Below are 25,282 nucleotides of genomic sequence, written 5' to 3' on the forward strand. Positions count from 1 at the left end.
GTCTTCTTTCTACTTACCCCTTTTTTTGCCAGTTCTTTGCTCTGTATTCTGAGTGAGTTACTCAACTTTGTCTCCTAGCTTACTAACTGGCTCTTCATCTGAATCTGTTACTGTGACTGTTAATTATTGAGTTTATTTAACAACTACTTTTATATCCAAGATATCCAGTTAATTATTTTTTGTAATTGTATTTTATTTCTTTAGTTCTTTTATATTAAATACAATAATATTTGTTTTAAAATTATTTTCAGGATGCTCCGTTAATTCTCTTTAATTCAATTCAATTCATCAGTTTGGTGGGCTTGTTAAGTCTCTTCCATGGTGTAACTTTTTTCAGATGTTTGATGACTCTTGGTTGTATATACTCATCTCCTCTGAGAGAATCTGCTCTTTATTTTGCCATGGTACGTTTGTGGTTGGCATTATCTTTGCAACTTCCCATCTGTTTCCTTTCCACAGAGAGGTCCCACAGACTCAGTCTATAGATAATTTCCTTTTTATTTTCAGCATGATTCTATATTTTTAATTAAAAAAATTAAGATTTCTGTGAATTCGGTGTGGGAGTAAGAGAAGAATTTATCATGTGTTGACTAACATCCTGAGACTAAAAGTGCTGACCTCTTTTTGACCTTTAGTTCTGCCTCTAGGTGTGTATCTTAAGGAAATAATCAGGGATAGGCATAAAGTATATTCCATCATTATTTATTGTATTGGAAAAATAGAAATAATCTAAATGTCTGATATAGAGGTTTACTTAATAACTTACTACATTTTAATTATTAAAATTCTTTAGTATAATTTAACTTAATGGATTATTGACCAAAGTATATTGTACAGTCACTTAAAAGGTCATATTATAGGAAAACATTAATGATGAGAGAAAGTGCAAGATATATTATCAGTGAAAATTATAAAAATTTATATATACTAAAATTCAAATTTTTTTTTTAAAGTATATATACGGAAAGAATAATAATAACTGTTAGCATTTATTGAGTCCTTTGTAATGTGCCAGGTATTATTCTAAGGGATTAAGTCAGCCTCACAACAGTCTTTTGAAGTAATTAACATTATTAGCCCCATTTAAAAGTTTTTAAAGGTTTATGAAATGGAGATAGTTTATATTAATTAACATATTTTAAATAGGTAATTTTGAATTTTTCTATAATATTTGTAATATTGATATTTTGCATGTTTTTCCAGTTAATATGTATTCTTTTTTCATGATAATTCATGCTATTTTAAAAGATAGAGCTATTGTTACAACAGCCCTGTTTTTCTGATATATTTTATTATTTTCAAATATGCCATTTACCATTCCTTATTGTTTTCCTTACAGAATGTTTCATGTATTCATGGACCAAAAGATGGAGTTGATTTTTGTTTTTAAAAAGATACTGTTGATGATCTGATACAACTGTATGTATTCACTTGTTAAAGATTCATGGAGTGATCATTAAGTTGGACTAGTAATCATTTCTGAAAGTTTCTTCAAGCACTGTTTAAAATTCAGGTGTCAAAGAATATTCGGCTTAAAACAGTATAATACATTTTCTTTTGAGTACTGCAAATTTCAGAAACCACAGTTGGATTCCAGTTATATTCTACAATCAAAGTGATTCAGTTCTTTGATAAAATTAATTTCAAAGAATTTGATGTTTGTTAGCAGCGCCAAAAGATGGGAGAAAAAAATGGTAGGTTGAAAAACCATTGTTAAAAGTTATATTTAAAAGTATATAGACTACTTAATGAAGTTGAGTTGTTGAATTTTCAAGTTTTTTCATTGCATGGACTTTCCTGAATTACAATTAAGGATTTATTCTCATGGAACAACAGTTTTGACTCTTTATAATTAATTGTCTATCTGTAATGCTTAGTCAGTACTTTAATGTACTTTAAAAACTATACTTTATTTTTTAGAAAACTTTCAACTTTACAGAAAAATTGAAAGGCTGGTACAGAGTTCCCTGCACACAGTTCTGCCTATGATTAAAATCTAACATTTGGCTGATAACATTTGTTATAGTTATTGTTACTGACACATTATTGTTAACTAAAGTTCATAGTTTATTCTTATTTCCTTACATGATGTCTATTTCTATTCCAGGGTCCCATTCAGGATACCACATTACATTTACTTGTCATGTTTCCTTAGGGTCCTCTTGGATATAACAGTTTCTCAGACATATATTGTTTTTGTAAGATTTTGTATACAAGTGTTTTATAAGATGCCCCTCTATCGGAATTATTAAGTGATATTTCTTTTTCTCATGATTAGACCTGGGGTTGTTTATTTGGGGGAGAAAGACCATAGAGGTAAAGTGTCATTTTTTACCAAATGATGTCAAGGTACATGTTATCAACATGATTTCTCGCCTGTTGCTATTCAGCCTGGCTGACATCATGTTCAGTGATTTCTCCACTGTAAATTACTGCTCTCTTTTTCCCTCCATTTCCCTACTTACTCTTTGACAGGAAATCACTATGTACAGCCCATACTTAAGGAGTAGAAAGTCATACTCCTCCTCTTTGAGAGCAGGATACTCACACTATTATTCAAAATTCTTCTGCAAGGGAGATTGGTCTCCTCTCCCCAATTTATGTATTTATTCAGTCATGTATTTATATCAGTATAGATTCTTGGGTACATATTTTATATTTGGGGTTATAATCCAGTACTTTTTTATTTTGTTATTCAAATTATCCCAGGATTGGGCATTGGAGCTCTTTCAGTCAGTCTCCTCCCCCTTTGACATACCCCATCAGTGCAGTTGGTTTTTGTTTTTAGCACTTTCTTATTTTCTGGTACTAAAAGATGCCCCAAGTTGATCTCATATATTTCCTGCCATCCTCCTAGAATGAGCCGTTTCTTGAATGAGCCTACCTGGTTCCTTTTATTGGAGGATGGTATTACAAACCAAGATCTGGGCAGTAGGTGTGTTTGTTGCTCTTGGGGTGTCTTGATTATAGGCCCTCTCAACTGACAGAGCAAGATATATATAAATTGTATTTACACGTATCTATAAATATTTCTGTATGTAACCATCTCTAACTATATTAAGTTAAACATGAGTTTATACTGATGTTTCTGGCTCTAATCCATTACCACATGGGTATGCTAACCTAGTCTCTTTGCTTATCCGTAAATTCCCATTATCTGTTATCCACTTATTTATTTGCTTAATTCCAATATATATGTATAGCAGTATCAGAAGTATATACTGATTCCGTCGTGGGAAACCTCAGTGCTTGTGCAAGTTCCTTTTGCCGGTAGTTTTACAGAGTCCACTTATTTCCAAAGTTGTTTCAGTCAGCATCTTTTCCACCCAGCCCTTCAGCAAAGTTGTGTATACATGCCTTCCTGGGATCCCTGATCTCTTAAATGATATTGCGTACATTAAGCTTCCCTCATTGTGCTTTCAAGTACTGTGGGTTTTGATGAATGCATAATGTCATGTATACACCATTACAGTAGTGTACAGAATGGTTTCACCACCCTTTAACATGTGTGTAATAGGTGAATTGTTACACAGATTGTAGTACCTATTTCACTGGACAGTTATCTAGACCAGTGGTTTCAAGCCTTCTTTTGGTTTCAGGACTACTTTATACTCTTAAAAGTATTTAAAACCCTCAATAGCTTTTGTTTATGTGGTTCATATCTGTTCATATTTACTATATTAAGAAATTGAGAAGCTTCAAAAATGGTAATTGACCTATATTTTTAAAATAATAAACCCAACATGTTAACATAAATTACGTGAGAGAGAACTATTTTCTGAAACAAAAAAATCAGAAAACCACTGTTTTTTATTTTTACAAATCTCTTTGATAGTTGGCTTAATAGAAGAGAGATTCTCATATCTGCTTCTGCCTTCAGTCTGTTGTGATATGAGGCTTTGGTGTAAATGTATAAAGAAAATGAAGCTTCACACAGACAAGAAGTTTTTAATAGCCTCTCAGATGATCGTGGAAATTTTTATTTGATACAACTACAAAACTCAACAAGTAGTCATTCCTTCAAGGTTAGTTATAGTGTGGAATCTGAATTCATATCAGTGAGCTTTCTGTACACTGCTACACTAAAATCCATTGATTTGTCTTGCACTTTGAATGGGTCTCTTACACATGTATGATTTTATAACATCATGCATTGGCCACTTGGAAAACATTGGTGCAATGAATTATGCAGATTTTTCCAAATGTTGACACATTTAATCACAATATTTTAAAATTACATTTCTTAATATTGCTATCATCAAAAATTGATGAATTAGTGAGAACCTTTCAAACTTATGGCAGATACAAGTTTTCTAAATTTTCAATTTTAATTTGGTAGCTTGAATTTTATCATTAGCAATGACTGGCGTTAGTTTTGTACTTCAAGTTTGAGAAAATGTGTACCAAACACCCAGTCAGAAAACCATAATTTTTATTAGTGTTTCTTTTAAGTAAAAATGGTTTTCCATGGTCATGAGAAATGCTGGGCTGGAGGAAGCACAAGCTGGAATCAAGATTGCTGGGAGGAATATCAGTAACCTCAGATGTGCAGATGACACCACTCTTACGGCAGAAAGTGAAGAACTAAAGAGCCTATTGATGAAAGTGAAAGAAGAGAGTGAAAAAGTTGGCTTAAAGCTCAACATTCAGAAAACTAAGATCATGGCATCTGGTCCCATCACTTCATGGCAGATAGATGGGGGAACAGTGGCTGACTTTGCTTTTCTGGGCTTCAAAATCACTGCAGATGGTGATTGCAGCCATAAAATTAAAAGACACTTGCTCCTTGGAAGGAAAGTTATGACCAACCTAGACAGCCTATTAAAAAGCAGAGACATTACTTTGCCAACAAAGGTCCATCTAGTCAAGGCTATGGTTTTTCCAGTGGTCATGTATGGATGTGAGAGTTGGACTATAAAGAAAGGTGAGCACTGAAGAATTGATGCTTTTGAACTGTGGTGTTGGAGAAGACTCTTGAGAGTCCCTTGGACTGCATGGAGATCCAACCAGTCCATCCTAAAGGAGATCAGTCCTGGGTGTTCATTGGGAGGACTGATGTTGAAGCTGAAACTCCAGTACTTTGGCCACCTGATGCAAAGAGCTGACTCATTTGAAAAGACCCTGATGCTGGGAAAGATTGAGGACAGGAGGAGAAGGGCACGACAGAGGATGAGATGGTTGGATGGCATCACTGACTCAACGGACATGGGTTTGGGTGGACTCCGGGAGTTGGTGATGGACAGGAAGGCCTGGCGTGCTGCGGTTCATGGGGTTGCAAAGAGTCGGACACGACTGAGTGACTGAACTGATGGGGAATAAGAAAGCTAGTTTATCTTACCACTCAAAACGGTCTCACTAGTGGTTTTCTTTGAAAGAGACATTCATTGTACTGTGGTAATTATTTATGTTGCTTTATCAAGGAAACGAAGATCATGGCATCCGGTCCCATCACTTCATGGGAAATAGATGGGGAAACAGTGAAAACAGTGTCAGACTTTATTTTTCTGGGCTCCAAAATCACTGCAGATGGTGACTGCAGCCATGAAATTAAAAGACGCTTACTCCTTGGAAGGAAAGTTATGACCAACCTAGATAGCATATTCAAAAGCAGAGACGTTACTTTGCCAACAAAGGTTCGTCTAGTCAAGGCTATGGTTTTTCCTGTGGTCATGTATGGATGTGAGAGTTGGACTGTGAAGAAGGCTGAGTGCCGAAGAATTGATGCTTTTGAAGTGTGGTGTTGGAGAAGACTCTTGAGAGTCCCTTGACTGCAAGGAGATCCAACCAGTCCATTCTGAAGGAGATCAGTCCTGGGTGTTCTTTGGAGGGAATGATGCTAAAGCTGAAACTCCAGTACTTTGGCCACCTCATGCGAAGAGTTGACTCATTGGAAAAGACTCTGATGCTGGGAGGGATTAGGGGCGAGAGGAGAAGGGGATGACAGAGGATGAGATGGCTGGATGGCATCACTGACTCGATGGATATGAGTCTGAGTGAACTCCAGGAGTTGGTGATGGACAGGGAGGCCTGGCGTGCTGTGATTCATGGGATCGCAAAGAGTCGGACACGACTGAGCGACTGATCTGATCTGATCAAGGACCCTAAGTTGGTGGTAAACAATACAATGGCTAACTGGTAGTTTGGTGCAACTGCCTTGATTCACACTAAGGCTCCAGCACTTTTATTCACCAGAGCTTTTGAACCATCAGCTAATGTCAATATAGGGAAGAAAAAGGCAAATAATGTATTACTGTTAAAATAGTTTGACCTAGTGTATTGTCTGAAAGGATTTGTGCTATGCTGTGCTTATTTGCTCAGTCATGTCCAACTCTTTTGACCCATGGACTATAGTCCGCCAGGCTTGTCTATTCATGGGGATTCTCTAGGCAAGAATACTGGAGTGGGTTGCCATTCCCTTCTCCAGGGGATCTTCCCCACCCAGGGATTAAACCCAGGTGTCCCATGTCACAGGTGGATTCTTTACCATCTGAGCCATCCAGGAAGCCCCAGTATCCAAGAATTTATAAACTATACTTTGCTGATAACAGGCTCAAAGGTGTCTTAGAGATTCTCTGGACCACTGCCCTGAAGCTCTTCAAGGAATGGATGGAGAAATACAAATACATACATATACATGTACCTAGGTCATTATCAGTGTATTTAGGAAGCAGTTCATAAATATTCATCTACTAATTGAGCTCAGGTCAATGTGATTCATGAGCGTTGCCTATTTACAAAGACTTTCTAGCTCATGTGAGATTGGAAGGCATATAGTATAACTGTATAGTTTGCTTGTCTTCCTTCTTTGCAATGGTGTGTACCTCTTGCTTCATGATTATGTTCTTGCAATAAATCTTAATATCTAGCTGAATAATGGAGCAAGCTTGGATAGACAGTGGAGTTGTAAGATGATATTCTTCATTTCTAGAGGCAAGTAGCAGCAGTATTAGTTTACTGATTTGAGTTTCAACTCAAGTATCTGTTGCTATATTTCTTCTCAGTCTCCATGATTCCTTTTTCTTATTCTCATCACTTACATGTTGATGTTTTACAGAAAACCCTTCTCGTTCTACGCATTCTCTCTTATCACATCTCCTTTGTGGCTTCAATCAAGAATTTTTGTATTATTGACTCCAAAATTAACTTGTATAGCTGGACCAGATCTTACTCTGGAACCTACATATCCACTTTACCTACGCTGCTTGAATTTCTCACTTGTTGCTCTACCTTTATTCACTATTGCAAATAATACCAGTATTATACATATGGTTGACCAAATCAGACACAGAGAAATCAATCTTGACTCCCTTTTCCCACTGCCCCGTGAGTGAGATTTTTAAAAACAAATTAATGACATAATGATAAGATGCTTAAGCCTCGTAAGTGGCTCCCTATTGCCTTCCATGTAAAAATAAGGTTGCTTAGTATGGCACACAAGGCCCTCCATGTCACAGCCCCTACCTTTCTCTAAAACATCACTTCTCATCCCTTTTGCCTTTTCACATTGTGTTTCTTTTTTCAAGTGTTGAAACCTTTGTCTGAACTGTGCTTTGGGGAATTAAAAGTAGGCTTAGTCTTGTGTAGTACACAATAGGCCAGAGAGTTAACAGGGAAGCAATGCTCCTCCTGAGGCTGCTGGAGAGCAGCAGCCCTCATTAGCCAGAGGTCCCCTTTGGGTAAGATGACTGCCAAGGAGGGTTGGGACTTTGAAGTCTAAGCCTCTTTTGAAGAATTCCCCACCGTTACTAACTGGGAGGTTCTGGGTTTAATTTTTATGAAGGAAAATGTATTTTTTGGTGAACTTACTGTGCTCTCTGCTCATTAATCCTCCCAGTGGCTTCTCAAGTGACCTGTCTACAGTGCATTTCCTCCTTTGCTTAAGGCCCAATTCATTTTAAGCATTTTATACATTAATGTTATCTATTTTAGAAATAATTTGTGTTTAACATTTTGGATATTTTTATTACTTTGAAACATGGTGTGAGATTTGACTTTTGTCAGTTTATTTTCATCGCGTTTCTCATATTTCTGTTTTCAACTGTGAAAGGATGGAAATTTTTGATTACAGTGTTAGTTTGCTGAGCATCTGAAATGTTGGTTTATCTATATAACTTTATAAAAGCTTTAAACATTATTTTGCCTCATGTCACTGTGAACAAAAAATATTGCCTGCCACTTCAGAAGATAGTGAGTGCTGCCTGCCATCAAGCCAACATCTACATCTGCCCCTAGTGGCACTCCCTGAGGAGAATTCAGAAGGTAGAAAAACTAGATACTGACGTAGATAGTTAAGATGCATATCTGAAGAATAATTTAAGTGAGCCCAGACTCTTGTATCTCCTTAGACGTAAAAAAGCACTAACATCGTTAAATTGAGACGTCTGTTCTTTGTGATTGGCAGTAATCATTCAGTCTTTAATTACATGTTTTATTTTTTCCTCTCAGCAAAAACTGTTTATTCTGACTCCTCCCTTACCTCTTGGGAGCCGTTTCTCAGAGCTATCTCAGAGGCTGTCTCCCAGACTGTAGTCCTCAGTAGTTGCCCAAATAAAACATAATTTGCAACTTTTAGATTGTTTTTCTTCAGTCAACATAACTATTAAAAAGTTGATAGCAAAGATATTTTTAAAAGCATTAGTGTTAGATATTTCATTATTTCAACAGTTGTTGAGATGTTTCATTCTGAAACCATCCACTTGCATACTTATTGGAGGTTACGTCCTTGAAAAAATTTAAATGTATAGTTGTCCATAAGTACGCCCGCTTCCACCCCAGAATGAAATCATTCCTTCTGTTTTCCAGTCAAGAAATAGTTTCACTAATGTTTTCAACACTTTTTTTTTTTTTTAATTAGCAGAAATAAGGGAGATGTCTAGGTCATCTTCTTCGTTTTTCATTCTTTCTAAAGAGATAGTGACCAAGGACTTCAGTGGTTAGGCCTCCACACTTCCACTGCCAAGGACCCGGGTTCACTCCCTGGTCAAGGAACTAAGATCATGTGGCCAAAAGAGAAAAGAAGAAACGGTGACGAAAATCTTTTTCCTAAAGGAAAGTAATAGCCCAGTTAAATCTTGATTTTATTTAGAAACCAGGTGGATTTTTAATAGCATGTGCCTTAGAAAATTTACAGTCTATGTCTGTTGAGCTCTTAGGCTATTCACCTATTTTTTCTTTAGGTGATGCAAAAACTTTCTGGATGGAGCTGGAAGATGATGGGAAAGTGGATTTCATATTTGAACAAGTGCAAAATGTGCTGCAGTCACTGAAACAAAAGATCAAAGATGGGTCTGCCACAAATAAAGGTATGAAGCAATAAAAACTTTCAACACATTTAATGCTAAATATTACCCACTGGCAATACAGTTTAGTTCTAATTCCAGTATTGCTATTTGTTTTTAAAGGTCAAAATATTTTATTTTGTTTTCTAAGAACCTGACATCAGTTCTGTTTGCTTTTTTTGTGTGTATGTTCTGTTTCTATAAAAACTCATTTTTATCATACTATGAACACTTGTCAGAGAAGGCAATGGCACCCCACTCCAGTACTCTCGCCTGGAAAATCCCATGGATGGAGGAGCCTGGTAGGCCACAGTCCATGGGGTCGCTAAGAGTCGGACACGACTGAGCGACTTCACTTTCACTTTTCACTTCATGCATTGGAGAAGGAAATGGCAACCCACTCCAGTGTTCTTGCCTGGAGAATCCCAGGGACGGGGGAGCCTGGTGGGCTACCGTCTATGGGGTCGCACACAGTCGGACACGACTGAAGTGACTTAGCATAGCATAGCATGAACTCTTGTAAAAGCGGATGAAGATGATTATTTTGAATAATAAATTATGAATAAATAAATAAATCTCTCTTTATCTCAGGCTACTTTTCTCTCCCTCACTTTATCTTTATGTGGGGGTGGAAGGGGTGTATTACAAAACTAGTATGTGCTCCTTGTAGAACATTTGGTACATACAGAAAAATGTAACAGATTATCCATCATCCAGTCTTTCAGAGACAGCTTAGACATATATGGATATGTTTTGCCTGCTTTAAACAGAATTTGCCTTAGTAGTCTTCAGAAAGCAAACCTTGTGTTTTACATAGGTACTCAGTTCAGTCATCCAGGTTTTTATTTTTTCTGTTTCTTTGTCTTCAGCCCAGGTAGTTGTAGAATATAGACTTTTATATGGAAACTTCCTTCATTCCATCAAAATATATGATTTTCAAACAAAATTTACCCCCTCCTATTCTTTGTTTTCCCCAGGATATTCTTAATTCTTTTTGGATATTCTATGATATTAATCTGTTGTGTGTTTGTCTACAAAATTAATACTGTCTTTCATTTTAATATTCTCATTCCTTCATGAATCTAATATATCTAGGTTTGAATTCACTTCTACCTCTTCCTATCTGATTAACCTGAAGTAAACAGTAAGCTACTAACCTCTAAGCTTCCATTTCTTTGTCTTTAAAGCAGATACTCATAAAAATCTCTCAGAGGAGTTCCAAAGATTGAATGAGATAAAGTATGTGTCAGTGAATTGCATAGCACAGGAGCTGACATCTTGAATAAAGGTGATGCTGCTGCTGATTGTTTTCATTCTTTTTTCCCTTCCTTAACAGAATACATCCAAGCAATGATTCTAGTAAAAGATGCAATTATAAACCACAATTCAACATTGATAAAGGGTATGTACATTTCTAATCCTAACCTAGAATATTCTCTGCTGTTTTCTTGCTTTGAAGCAAGCCAGCCTTAATTATGTTGCATGAAGCAAAGACAGTTTAAGATAAAACTGCAAGATCCATATAGGTCAGTTATGGAAATCAGTGTTCCTAGTCAATGAAAAGTCCTGCCCGTCCAGAATAGGAAATGCACACTCTATTAAACCTCTCAGGAAGAACAAATGTATCTCTTCTTCAAAAAAGCTTCTCTTATAAGAAGCACAAACAGAATTCCAAGACTCCAAACCACTGTAAACCTGCTTTGTGTAAAGAACAATACTAGAAAGATATATTTTGGTATAGATAAATTGATGGAAACTTTTTTCATTTCTAGATTATTATTAGAACATCGGTGTATCATCTTTAAAGGAATTGAACAAAGATGATGTACTAGGATTAGAAAAAGAAAAATTGAGAAGCTACTTTAGGTAAACAACAAGGTCCTACTGTGTAGTACAGGGAACTATGTTCAATATGCTGTAAGAGTCCATAATGGAGAAGAATATGAAGAACATACGTGTGTGTGTGTATAACTGAGTCACATTGCTGTATAACAAACACAACACTGTCGATCAATTATCCTTCAGTTTAAAAACTTTTTAATTAAAAAGTTATCAGAATCACTAGCTTATAAATCTTAGACTATCACCAATTTGCTAAAGCATTGAGGAAATACATTTTCTGAATTTTAATTAATACTGCTAAATATTTTCAACAGATTGTAATCATTTTAACTGTCATAATTTGGAGCCTTAGAGTTTTAAATCTCTGAAAATATGGTTTAACATCATCAGTTTATTTTACTTTTTATTTTTTAAAATATATATTTATTTTAATTAGAGGCTAATTACTTTACAATATTGTATTGGTTTTGCCATACATCAACATGAATCTGCCACAGGTGTACACATGTTCCGCATCCTGAACCCCCCTCCCACCTCCCTCCCCGTACCATCCCTCTGGGTCATCCCAGTACACCAGCCCCGAGCATCCTGTATCATGCATCGAGCCTGGACTGGCAATTCGTTTCACATATGATATTATACATGTTTCAATGCCATTCTCCCAAATCAGCCCACCCTCTCCCTCTCCCACAGAGTCCAAAAGACTGGTCTCTTTTGTATCTCTCATACAGGGTTATCGTTCCCATCTTTCTAAATTCCATATATATGCAGTACTGTATTGGTGTTTTTCTTTTTGGCTTACTTCACTCTGTATAATAGGCTCCAGTTTTCATCCACCTCATTAGAACTGATTCAAATGTATTCTTTTTAATGGCTGAGTAATACTCCATTGTGTATATGCATCAGTTTATTTTAAAGAAAGGTTTTGTTATTCAGAAATGTTTTCAGTTTCAGTAGCTAATGTAAAGTTTTAGAAAAGAGTACATTCTTTCAAGAAAACAGTCTTTCTCCCAGTGGCCTACAGTAGTACTTAGAATCAACATACCCTTAAGGGGTTAGATTAGTTTTCTAAGAGAGAACCCTATAAGTGCAAGAGGTGGTAAGAAGAAGTAATTCTAAACAACTTTTTTCTTTCTAAATAATCTTTCCCAGTAAAAGAAGGTAAGTTGGGTTTTTGTCTTGGTTCTTTTAAAATAATGATTTCATTAGTAGAAATGCAGAGTATTCTAGTTTCATATTTTTATATGTTCATCTGAAGTATAATGAATTTATCAAAATAGAAGTATATGTTTGCTAGTGGTAGAGCTAGCAAATGTTTTAAAGTAATCAGGGAATTATGTAGTGACATTACTAGCAAATGTAGGGGTTAAACACTTCATAGTAACTTTATTAAACTTTAGGTTTCATATTAGTATTTATTTTGAAAGGAATACTAAGACTGGGAGAAACAAAAGGATTCGGTGTTGAGGTCAAAACAAGCCATCCCAGATCCAGCCTGAATTCCCCAAACCAGTCATTTACGTTTGATTTTTCTTTGCTTGTGTATAATTCTATAAATATTTGATGTATCCCTATACCAAGAACTGGAAACTGTTTTCTTGAAAGAAATTATTATTTCTCCTTTCTCCTCTTTTCTAATGGTTAGTATAAAATCTCCATGTTTTTTAGTAAATCTTGTTTCTGACTGAGCTTATATACCTTTGTTATATTTGTATCTGTTAGTATGGCGTTATATGGCTCATTCAAAGAAATTTGCTGGGAAAAATTAGAAATTCTTAATTTGAAAAACTTACACTTTTTTTTTTTTAAAGGCTGTGCCATGTGGCATTGGGTTATTACTTCCCCAACCAGGGATTGAACTTTTGCCCCCTACTACATTGGGAGCACAGAGTCTTAGCCACTGGCCGAAACTTATTTATTAATCAGTTATTGTAGCTCTCTTCATCTATCAGATTTTAAATCTTCTTTCTTTACCTCAATAACTAAAGAGGGATATTTGTTTTCCAGTTAGCCAAGGATGACCTTGGATTAGGGCTTCCCATGTGGCACTAGTGGTAAAGACCCTGCTTCCCAGTGCAGGAAACATGAGACGCAGGTTTGATCCCTGGGTCAGGAATATCCCCTGGAGTAGAGCGTGGCAAATATTCTTGTATTCATCTCCAGTATTCTTGCCTGGAGAATGCCATGGACAGAGGAGCCTGGTGGCCTAAGATCACAAAAAGCTGGACATGACTGAAGCAACACATGCATCTACACACATGACCCTGGATTATAACTTAAACTATTCTTTTATTTTCTTAAACTTTTTTTTTCTGTTTAATAAGACTGGTCTACACTAAAGGACCAGTGCAAGTTAATAATAAGGCAGGAAGAGAATCACTTTTTTATTAAGGTCTACCACTGCATAGGAAAAACCATGATTAAAAACAATTTTTTAAAAAACAAACATAGACTGTTCTGCATATTCGCTTTTTTTTTTTCTCCAAAATAAGAGCAGGAAATCTCTGACTTTTTTTCATTAACTGCATAGCTTATTTGTGTAGTGAAGTCATGTTAGAGAGTAAGAATAGGTGAAGTTGGAAAACACAGAGACAAGAACGAACCAGGGACATCCTGGCTCAAGATGAAATTAAGTGCAGAAAAATATAGGGGAGACTAAGAGAACTATGAATGAACAAATGAAAAGACAAAAAGAGCAACCCAAATACTTTTCCCTCCTCTACAAAAATAGAAAGTAATAGAATAATGAGAAAGCAAGAGAAATGTAAAGGTTTCCCATTTTGCGACCTTAATAGAGTCTCTGAGAGTTACACTATTTTTTCTGTAAAATACAAGCAGAAATAGGGATACTTGATGTTTGCTTTAAAGGATGATTAAAATTCAGATAAAGTTTGGGCCAAATTAGAATTTCTGCAGTAGAAATTTCTTCTATGTCTTATTTTATCCTATCTTATTTTCTTAATATTTTTGAAAATGTTGATACCTAATTTTTGCCTCAATTTTGAAACCTTAATGGTTTCAGATTTAAGGGCTCCTTATATCTCTAGTTAATAGAGTTATTAGTTAGATATTACAGTGACTCATTTTTAACTTGTTTGTAATTTTTTCACGTAGATCATAGATCTGTGACCAAGAACACAGAAGAAAACAAATCAAGTTCATTGCCCTCGACATCATATGAAGACTTCTTTCCAAAAGACTGCACCTCTCTGTATGTATAAAAGTTAAATTTATTTATGTTGTTAGTGCTTTTGTTCCCAGAAAGCGATTTACTGTTGCTAATCATTTGACGTAAGAGTAGATAAAGTGAAGTAGCTCAGTTGTGTCCAACTCTTTGCAGCCCCGTGGACTGTAGCCTACCATGCTCCTCTGTCCGTGGGATTTTCCAGGCAATAGTACTGGAGTAGGTTGCCATTACCTTCTCCAGAGGATCTTCCCGACCCAGGGATCGAACCCATGTCTCCCACATTGTAAACAAGATGCTTTACTGTCTGAGCCACCAGGGGAAAATATATAAAAAAAGGATTCTTTCCCATGAAAAGTTTTTTTTTTTAGATCTTCTTTATTTTGTATTGGAGTACAGCCGATTAACAATGCTGTGATAGTTTCAGGTGGACGGCAAAGGTACTCAGCCATACATATACATGTATCCATTCTCCCCCAAACTCCCTCCCATCCAGGCTTCCATATAACATTGAGCAGAGTTCCCTGTGCTTTACAATAGGTCCTTGTTGGTTATCTATTTTAAATATAGCAGTGTATACCTGTCCATCCCAAACTCTCTAACCATCCATTTCCCCTACCCTTCTGGAAAAGTTTTAAAAGTTGTGTATTTTATATAGGGTCATAATTCTCTACATAGGTTATTTGTTAAATCTGTAAGTAATAAAATCTTTTAATAAACTTTAGAACTAAGGATACCCCAGATACAATTTTGTCTCTTGAATATATGCTGAGTTAATCCCTTCATAACAAAGAACTTCTTGAATCATCAGTATTTCATATTCCCCTTCCCCAAAAATAGGAGAAATAAATTGATGACATTTTGTTAAAAAGAATGCCACAGAACCCAGCTTGAAACATAATTTATTTGTTTTAAAGTTCAAAATCAAGTTGAAAAGGGAAATGAAACACTCAGTTTACTGGTTATACAACACTAGTGGAATTGCTCAGTTGTGTCCGACTCTTTACAACCCCACAGACTGTAGCCTACCAGGCTCCTCCATCCATGGAATTTTCCAGGCAAGAGTACTGGAGTGGGTTGCTGTTTCCTTCTCTAGGGGATCTTCTTGGAGAAGGCAATGGCACCCCACTCCAGTACTCTTTCCTGGAAAATCCCATGGATGGAGGAGCCTGGTAGGGTGCAGTCCATGGGGTCACTGAGGGTCGGGCACGACTGGGCGACTTCACTTTCACTTTTCACTTTCATGCATTGGAGAAGGAAATGGCAACCCACTCCAGTGTTCTTGCCTGGAGAATCCTAGGGACGGGGGAACCTGGTGGGCTGCCGTCTATGGGGTCGCACAGAGTCGGACACGACTGAAGCGACTTAGTAGTAGTAGTAGTAGTAGTAGTAGTAGGGGATCTTCCCGACCCAGGAATCAAACCCAGGTCTCCTGCATTGCATACAGACACTATATCCTCTGAGCCACACCGTAGCTATGTAAATCACTCAAGAGTAAATTAGTCTAGAACAAAACAAAGAACAAAGCTATGAGAGCTTAAGATAATTTATTTCAGTAAGTACTGAATAAAGCCAAAATATATATATCCCAGGTAGACAAATAGTAGTGCTTATAGCTCAGAATATACTATAATGCTTTATAAGAAAAAGTGGTAGAAAGGAACTTGGCAGTTAATAATAAAGAAAGAGTAATTCCAGGCACAGTCTTTAAAAAAGAAGGAAATACTGAATACCAAAGTAAATAAATAAATCAAAAACTTATTAAAATGGACTAGGCTAAGAAGATAGAAGTTAAATGGAAAAACAAAGCAAAATGGAAGAACAAAGCAAAAAATGCATTATAGACTATATTTTTACTATGGAATGTACCCCCATTATTATTTAAAAACCACTAAAATAGATTGAAGTTATTTAAGGGAAAATATAACCTTACCTCTTTTTTTGTTTGTTTCTTCCCTCGTTTTTAATGTATTAGGTGCTATTGCATTGTAGTCCATGGATATGATAGATTTGCATTGATCTTTTAGCTGCATTCTCATTCAATATTTTTTACTATCTTTTTGAGAATTTTTAAGATTGAAAACATATAAAAGAGTATAGCAAAAACTAGACTAACACCAGCCAGAACTAACAGCTATTAACATTTCATTGTATTTGTTTCCAGTGTCTTTTTTAAAAGAAAACAAAACACTGTAGTCTCTTTGAGCCATACCTGACTTCTCACCCTGACAAAGTTCTGTTCTCCTCTCTGCCTTTCTATGAGCAGTCACTGTCATCAGTTTTTTCTCTAGTTCATTTTTTTAATATTTACATAGCCATAAGTAATATTTAGTGCTGTTACTTATAGTTTTTAAATTTTACATAAATATTCGTATATGTACCTTCTTACTTTACTCAGCATTAGTTTTGAGATCTCATCATGTTGTTTGCTGTGTTATAGATCTGTTTCATTCCCTTTAACTGTTGTTTGGATTTCCATAATGTGAAAATACATTTTATTTATTCATCCCTTTAAGGATGGATAGATCATTCCAAATATTACCTAATGTAAATAGTAGTACAGTGATCAGTTTTACCCCAAACTTTCTTTTAAGGAAGTATTCATTGTAAAAGTTGCTATTAAGGAACTCAAAGGTATAGTCTGGAATATATAAGATTACCCAAAATGTAGAAGAAAAGGGCAAATGGATGAGAGAAAGAAGAGAATGATGAATAGTGTTCTTAAAAAAGAAACTATTACCAGAAAACCAATGATTTTAATGAACACTATAGAAATATTTTCTGGATTATCCATACGTTATAATGTTTTTTTTAGGAAATGTTAAGAGTTTCAAGCTAAGACGATAGAGTTAGGGCCACTGTGCTGCTGCTCATAGCTCCAGTGAAGGAGATCACAATATCTAAACTAGGCTTCAGGATGGTTCCAGCAACTAGAAAATGAAAATACATGTTTTTCATTTACAAATTTGTTATTAGGGAATTCCCTGATTGTCCAGTGATTAAGACTCCATGTTCCCAGTGCAGGGGACATGGGTTCTTTCCCTGATTGGGGAACTGAGATCTACATGCCATACAGCATGGCCAAAAGAAAAAAAAAGAATTCAATCGAAAGGCAGAATGAGTCTAGAAAATAAGAGAACACTTTTGTGTATTTATAAAAACTTAAGATATTAAGCTAGTAAGTCAAAGTTAGGTGAAAAGACTCTTTACAGTATTCAGTAAAAGACTCTAGAACAATTGGATATCATTTGGAGAATTTAAGTTAGATATTCATGTTACATCAATATAAACTCCAGATGAAATTGAACTCTCAAACCTAAAAAATTAATTATAAAATTAGAACCCTTAAAATCAGAAAAATAAAAGATGAGATGTCTTTCCATAACATTATTTAACATGGCATTATTCATAATATCATTTATACTTTATTATAAATACTTAATTCTCTGCCGCGAATGTAAGTTCCTTGATTACAGAGCTCTCATCTTTGTTTTCATAGCACCTGGCAAGTAGCAGGCATTCAAGAAATCTTTGATGCCCTTGCAGCCCTACCTCCCAGCCTCCAGGGAGGGGAGAAAGGCTGCAGGTGGAGATAATCACCAGTAGCAAGTGATTTAATCTTTCATGCTTAAGCAGTTAAACCACTATAAAAAACAGCAGGGCTCTTGGAGGTTCCTGGTTGGCAGACGCTTTGAGGGGAGGGCATATGGGAACTCCATGCCCTTTCTTACCTACGTTGCCCCATGCCTCTCTCCCATTTGGCTCTTCCTGAGTGCATCTTTTATTATAAACTGGTAATAGTAGTTAAAGTGCTTTCCTGAAGTCTGTGAGTCTTTCCAGCCCATTAACAAAGAGGAAGAGGTTGTGGGAACTCATGGATTGGTCAGAAGTGTGGTGACCTGGAAATTGCATTTCCCATCTGGATTGGGGGCAGTTTTATGGGACTAGACCCTTTAATTTGTGGAATCTGATGCTGACTCCAGGTAGATAATGCCAGAATTGAACTGAGTTATTGGACACTCATTGAAGAAGTGGTGCTGGAAAAAAAATACCATGTATTAGGTGCTCAGAAGAAGATTAAAAAAAAACACTTACATAACTTTCTATAACTGCAAAACATAGATGTTTTATTTCAGGGTCTGGCTTATTTTCATGTTGTCTGAGAAGAAACTAATATAGGAATTAAATATCATCGTAGTGGTTTTTTTTTTTAATATGGGGAATTGTGCTATAAATTTGAGGTTCTAATAAATAATTAATTTTAAACAGATCTACAGAAAACCAGGAAATTCCCCCTATGGAAAATAAAGTTGCAGACTTTAGAGAAAAAGAATCTTCTTTAAATTTATCTTACCAAAAGCATCAGTGCTCTGGCTCCTGTCTGATGAAAATGCCATTTACCTCCAAGGGGGAAAACCCTCTGCAGCTACCAATCAAATGCCATTTCCAAAGACGACACGCGAAGACAAACTCTCATTCTTCAGCACTCCACGTGAGTTATAAAACCCCTTGTGGAAGGAGTCTACGAAACATGGAGGAAGTTTTTCGTTACCTGCTTGAGACAGAGTGTAACTTTCTATTTACAGATAACTTTTCTTTCAATACCTATGCTCAGTTGACTCGGAATTACCCAAAGGAAGAAGAAATTGTTTCTGATGTGGATATTAGCAATGGCGTGGAATCGGTGCCCATTTCTTTCTGTAATGAAATTGACAATAGAAAACTTCCACAGTTTAAGTACAGAAAGACTATGTGGCCACGAGCATATTATCTAAACAGCTTTTCCAACATGTTTACTGATTCATGTGACTGTTCTGAGGGCTGCGTAGACATGTGAGTAGAAGAACATGGCATTTCAAAAAAATCTTCTGAATGTAGGGGCACTTGTCAAGAAATCCTGCTGTGTATCAGTTTGTCTGTGTGTCTTATCTAAAACCAGTTCATCAAGAATTGAAAATAGATGCACTCTCTCTTTAGCAATAGGAAGGAAACTCTTCACCTGTTATTTTATTTATTTGGGAATTATTTCTTGCAGAGACAAGTTTTCCCCTTAATCTGTTACTGTAACTCTTAATAGCAATAATTAGAGCTAATGCCGTGTAACTGTGCCAAACATTGTGACAAGTGCTTTCCCTCTATTTTCTTGTTTAGTTCTCACAAAGTCTTATGGAGTAGTTAATATTATTTCCATGTTACAAATGAGGAAGTTGAGAAACCAAATGTAAGGTCAACAAATTTAAGCACCACGATTTGAACCTATGCTGCTGCTGCTAAGTCACTTGAGTCATGTCCGACTCTGTGCGACCCCACAGACGGCAGCCCACCAGGCTCCCCCGTCCCTGGGATTCTCTAGGCAAGAACACTGGAGTGGGTTGCCATTGTCTGCTCCAGTGCAAGCATGCATGCTAAGTCGCTTCAGTCGTGTCCGACTCTATGCCACCCTGTGGACAACAGCCCACCAGGCTCCTCAGGCCACAGGATTCTCCAGGCAAGAATACTGGAGTGGGTTGCCATTTCCTTCTCCTATGCTCTTAACTGTTATATGTCATGTTTTACTTTTCACACGTCTTTTCCTTGCTCCTTTTTTAGACAGTTAATGGTGCCTGTCCTGATCCTAAAATTGACATTCCATAAAAAAATGAAAACATGCTCTAATATATTAAGACTTTGAAAACCATTTTGTTTTAAAGGTGTATAATTTACTGGTATTCGTAGGTTTGCATCGGTAGAGCAGAGTTGCATTATATGTACATTTGCTGCTGCTGCTGCTAAGTCGCATCAGTCGTGCCCGACTCTGTGCCACCCCATAGACAGAAGCCCACCAGGCTCTTCTGTCCCTGGGATTCTCCAGGCAAGAACACCGGAGCGGGTTGCCATTTCCTTCTCCAATGCATGAAAGTGAAAAGTGAGAGTGGAAAAAAAAAGAAAAGAAAAAAGTGAAAGTGAAGTCGCTCAGTCGTGCTGACTCTTAGCAGCCCCATGGACTGTAGCCTACCAGGCTCCTCTGTCCATGGGATTTCCTAGGCAATATGTACATTTAACTTAATGCAAATTTAGCTGCCTATACTAGGAAAAAGAAAATGCATGAGAGAGATAAAGAGAATTAATTTAAATTGTATAGATAGTAGTTTTTAACCATCCTGTCAGTTAGGAGTGTGAGATGAGATACATAAATACAGTTTGGCCCAGTTGCTTTAGGTTTTGTCATAGAGGAAACCTCTCACTGTGCCAAGTTTTATTCTGTTTAAATATAGGTTGTTTTTAAGCGTTGCCTCTAACCTGTCTACATCTGGCGAAGCCCAGTCTCCTTCAGTGCTAAAGGAAAAAACTAACTGTTGGGTTGGAGAGTGTTTACTGAACTTTATGGTTAGTTTAACAAGGTTTTTTTCAAGAATAATTTTGATGGTGTATGATTTTTGCCTTAGACCATAGAAACTAATCCCCATGTAACGTGCACCACCAGCATACATATGTTCGTTTTTTTGGTCACAAATTAGAAGAGAAGTCACAAAAAAAAGCTGAGGCTCACGGGAATCTGGAATTGGACACGAGCACTGTGGCCAGGGATTCTAATACTGACAGGAATGGGAATTAAACATGTCCCATGTATGGTGGAGAGTGGGCACCGAGCTCTCAGGGAAAGGGGGCAGAAACAGGGACCTACCCAAGGCTAGGAGGTTGGCTAATAACAGGGCCTGCAATTGTAGAATTGTACTGATAACAGCCAGGCTTAGAGTGTGAAACCCATAGGCCGGAGCCAGAGCAGCCAGTGTAGAGGAGTACCAGGAGTGACCTGTACAGAAGTGCAACCTCGCATAGCCAGAGCACACAGAGGCAGTTAGGGCCATGAAGGCAGCGTAAGTTCCAACAAATGGCAGAGTTCACACCTGCGGGATCAGAGATAAATGTAGAATATGACTGAAGGAGACTTTAAAATAGGTATGTTTAAAATGTCCAAAGAGATAAAATGAGGAGGTGATTATTTTTAACTATACTATATAAGTAAAAGAGCCATTTAGAAATACGGGAAATAAAGCATATGGTTATGAAAATAAAAAACTAAGTAGAGGGACTAAGTGGTAGCATTGGTATAGCTGGAGAAACAATCAGTGAATAGCAAAGCAAAACTGAAGGGTTCTCTCAGAATGCAAAGAGATAAAGATACGAGGAAAAAAAACTTACAGGTTGAAAAATATGAAAGGTCAATGAGAAATTCCAACATACCTCTGAGAAGAGAGCATCATTCAAAGAGATAATAGCTGAGAATTTTCCAGAACTGAAGAAAGACAGGAGTCCTCAGAGTGAAAAAGCCTACTGTGTACTAGGAAGGGAAAATAAGATAACTGTACATCTAAATATATCATGATGCAACTTCGCAAGTATCTAGGGTAAAGAATAAATATGCTAGCAGATGGAAAAGAGAAAAAATACATTGACAAGGCAGTTTTCATCAAAAATAATAGAAGACAAAAAGGCATATTAGCTTAAAATGCTGAAGGAAAATAAATATAAATCTAGAATTCTGTAAAAAGCCAGACAGTTATATGGTGGGGGGTGGGGGTGTTAAGAGGGTGTTCAAACAATTACATATGCATTCCTGTTTTTCAGCAATAGTATTTTTATACCTAGAGCATTGTTTTCCAAGCTCTAAGTTTCAGTTCAGTTCAGTTCAGTCGCTCAGTCGTGTCCAACTCTTTGCGACCCCATGAATCGCAGCACGCCAGGCCTCCCTGTCTATCACCAACTCCCGGAGTTCACTCAGACTCATGTCCACCGAGTCAGTGATGCCATCCAGCCATCTCATCCTCTGTCCTCCCCTTCTCCTCCTGCCCCCAATCCCTCCCAGCATCAGAGTCTTTTCCAGTGAGTCAGCTTTTCTCATGAGGTGGCCAAAGTACTGGAGTTTCAGCTTTAGCATCATTAAGCTCTACGTTTAGTAGGATGTAAAATCACTTAAAGGGTTGTAACTAGAATCTTAAAAATTAAATTGTACAGGAAGTACCATGTGTACAGGAAGTACAGTGATAAGGTACTTATATGTGACTGCTATTTCTTACTTTACATATACACACATATAAATATGCATGCCTCTGTAGGATCTTTTCTTAGAAATGTAAGACATTTCTTGCTGTGAGTCATAGTCAAAAATATTTGAAAGCTGCTACCTAAAAGATGCTTAGACAGGGACATAAGAATAAGGATGTTGCAGCATTGTTGTATTGAAAACGAGAAGCAGTTTAATTGTGATTCTAAATGCTGAAAAGTTAAAAAGGTAGATCTCAAAAGCATTATATTGAATGAAAAGACAAGTTGTAGGATAATAACTATGGTAATTTTTTAAAACAATACATTGTATTGTTTGTGGGTAAATATATATGTAAAAGTATAAAGGATGCCTCACCAAACCTCTTGAGAGCTTAGTTTTATCTTTTTTTTTTTTTTTTTAAGGAAGATCATATATCCAGTATATATGTTGTAAATTATAGTTGACCTTTGAACAATGTAGGGGTTAGGGGTGCCAGCCCTCAAAAATACAACATGTAACATAATTGGCCCTCCACATAAGCGGTTCCACATCCATAATTCCACATCCAAGTTTTCATCCAACTGTAGATGATGTAGTACTGTTATTTACTATTGAAAAATATCCACATATAAGTGGACCTGTGTAGTTCAAACCCGTGCTGATCAAGGGTCAGCTGTATATACATCGGAGAAAGGACTAGACAAAACGATGACAGCTGATTCTGTCTGGTCAAAATGAGTGTTTGTTATTGTTTGTGTTGTCTGTACTTTGTAAACAAACTTACATTGAAAAAGCAACAATAGATTTCTACATCTGTAAATAGAATCCAAGTCAATCAATATATTGTTAATTTTTTCTGTTGCAAACAGTAGTTACCACTCTGACATGTATATATACAGAAAAATACTGAAGTGAATCACAGACGAAACGATCTAAGTCACTTGCCATTTAACACAGGAGATGAGAGTCAGAGATTTTTAACCAGTAGTCACACATCTGGTTTGTAACTGAGACACCCAGGTTCCTCACGCCTATCGAGTGTTAAGTCCCTGTCACGTTAGATAGTCATCTCAGTAGTTAGAGAGGAAATTTGTTTTTAGGTTTTCATGTTTACTGCTTAGCAGTGCTATGAAAAACAGCCGGATGCATGGCATCCATCTCCTCAATCTATTTTTATGTCATTGGAGAGAGAGAGAATATAAAACATACACCAAACTATGTAAGCTCTTCTGAGCTTGACACGTTTAGTGTATCCATTGTAGGAGGGCAAACCTGGGAGAATTCTCACAATGAAGCTTCTGCTAAATAGGAAATGAAAGGAATTCATTTTGAAATGTTAAAACTCATATAGTTAACTATTTCATGAGCAAGTCGAGGTACAGGGCAGTTTATAATTATTTATAAACTTTTGGTAAATGTTGTTTTTCAAAGAGGTCTATTTTATTTAGGGAAGAAGTCTTGACTGTCCATGAGCCAAACAACTGTTTTAAATACAATTATATTCTTTACACTTTTGTCAAGAGAGTCTCTTAACTTGATGCTTTTTTATTCTGACTTCTCCATCCATTGTCTTCCTCCTAGAACAAAATGTGCATGTCTTCAACTGACAGCAAGGAATGCCAAGACTTGCCCCTTGTCAAATAATAAAATAACCACTGGATATAAATATAAAAGACTAGAGAGACAGATACCTACTGGGTAAGATACGCTGTGGATTTGTTGCAGGGTGTTTATATCTTTGAAGAAGGGTGCTTTATCATTGTGGCCTATTTAGTCTTATAAATATTGTTCATGTGAGAGTTGGACTATAAAGAAAGTTGACTGCCGAAGAATTGATGCTTTTGGACTGTGGTGCTGGAGAAGACTCTTGAGAGTCCCTTGGACTGCAGGGAGATCCAGCCAGTCCATCCTAAAGGAGATCAGTCCTGGGTGTTCATTGGAAGGACTGATGTTGAAGCTGAAACTCCAATACTTCGGCCACCTGATGCGAAGCGCTGACTCATTTGAAAAGACCCTGATTCTGGGAAAGATTAGGGCAGAAGAAGAAGAGGACGACAGAGGATGAGATGGTTGGATGACATCACCAACTCGATGGACATGGGTTTGGGTGAACTCCGGAGTTGGTGATGGACAGGGATGCCTGGTGTGCTGCGATTCATAGGGTCGCAAAGAGTCGGACATGACTGAGCGACTGAACTGAACTGAATGCTTAATTTCTTATTTGTTGTTCTTGTTCAGTTGCTAAGTTGTTCCTGACTCTGCAACTCCATAGACTGCAGCACACTAGGCTCCCCTGTTCTTCACTGTCTCCCTGAGTTTGCTCAAATTCATATCCATTGAGTCGGTGATGCCATCCAACCATCTCAACCTCTGCTGCCCCCTTCTCCTTTTGCTTTCAGTCTTTCTCAGCATCAGGGTCTTTTCCATTGAGTTGGCTCTTTGCATTAGGTGGCCAAAGTATTGGAGCTTCAGCTTCAGCATCAGTCCTCCCATTGAATATTGAGGGTTGATTTCCTTTAGGATTTGACTGGTTTGATCTCCTTGCAGTCCAAAGGACTCTCAAGTCTTCTCCAGCACCACAATTCAAAGGCATCAATTCTTCGCCACAGTTCAAAAGCATCGGTTCTTCGGCCCTCAGCCTTCTTTATGGTCCACCTCTCACATCCATTCATGACTACTGGAAAAACCATAGCTTTGACTATACAGACTTTGTCAGCAGAGTGATGTCTGCTTTTTGATACACTGTCTAGGTTTTTCACAGCTTTCCTTTGAAGGAGAAAGTATCTTTTAATTTCATGACTGCAGTCACTGTCCACAGGGTTTTGGAGCCCAAGAAAATAAAGCCTGTCATTGGTCCCACTTTTTCCCCATCTGTTTGTCATGAAGTGATGGGACCAGATGCCATGATCTTTGTTGGGTTTTGAGTTTCAAAACAGCTTTTTCACTCTCCTC

At 37.0% G+C, this 25,282-nt stretch overlaps 1 protein-coding gene across 11 annotated transcripts in view; it reads left to right on the top strand.

Annotated features, from left to right (window-relative positions):
- Positions 1-25,282, top strand: part of SETDB2 (SET domain bifurcated histone lysine methyltransferase 2) — a 79,645-nt gene that overhangs the window by 2,180 nt on the left and 52,183 nt on the right. For 9 of the 11 annotated variants that reach the window (XM_055542144.1, XM_055542151.1, XM_055542149.1 and 6 more), the window contains 6 exons: positions 1,340-1,694; positions 9,177-9,302; positions 10,615-10,680; positions 14,235-14,331; positions 18,574-19,137; positions 23,912-24,028. In XM_055542144.1, coding sequence (XP_055398119.1) covers positions 1,679-1,694; positions 9,177-9,302; positions 10,615-10,680; positions 14,235-14,331; positions 18,574-19,137; positions 23,912-24,028 — 986 coding nt within the window. In that variant the 5' untranslated portion in view covers positions 1,340-1,678. The remainder of the gene's footprint in view (positions 1-1,339; positions 1,695-9,176; positions 9,303-10,614; positions 10,681-14,234; positions 14,332-18,573; positions 19,138-23,911; positions 24,029-25,282) is intronic. The other 2 variants (XM_055542145.1, XM_055542146.1) reach the window with 2 other exon arrangements.

The sequence above is a fragment of the Bubalus kerabau genome, chromosome 12 (genome assembly GCF_029407905.1).
Source record: "Bubalus kerabau isolate K-KA32 ecotype Philippines breed swamp buffalo chromosome 12, PCC_UOA_SB_1v2, whole genome shotgun sequence".
NCBI classification, from domain to species: domain Eukaryota; kingdom Metazoa; phylum Chordata; class Mammalia; order Artiodactyla; family Bovidae; genus Bubalus; species Bubalus kerabau.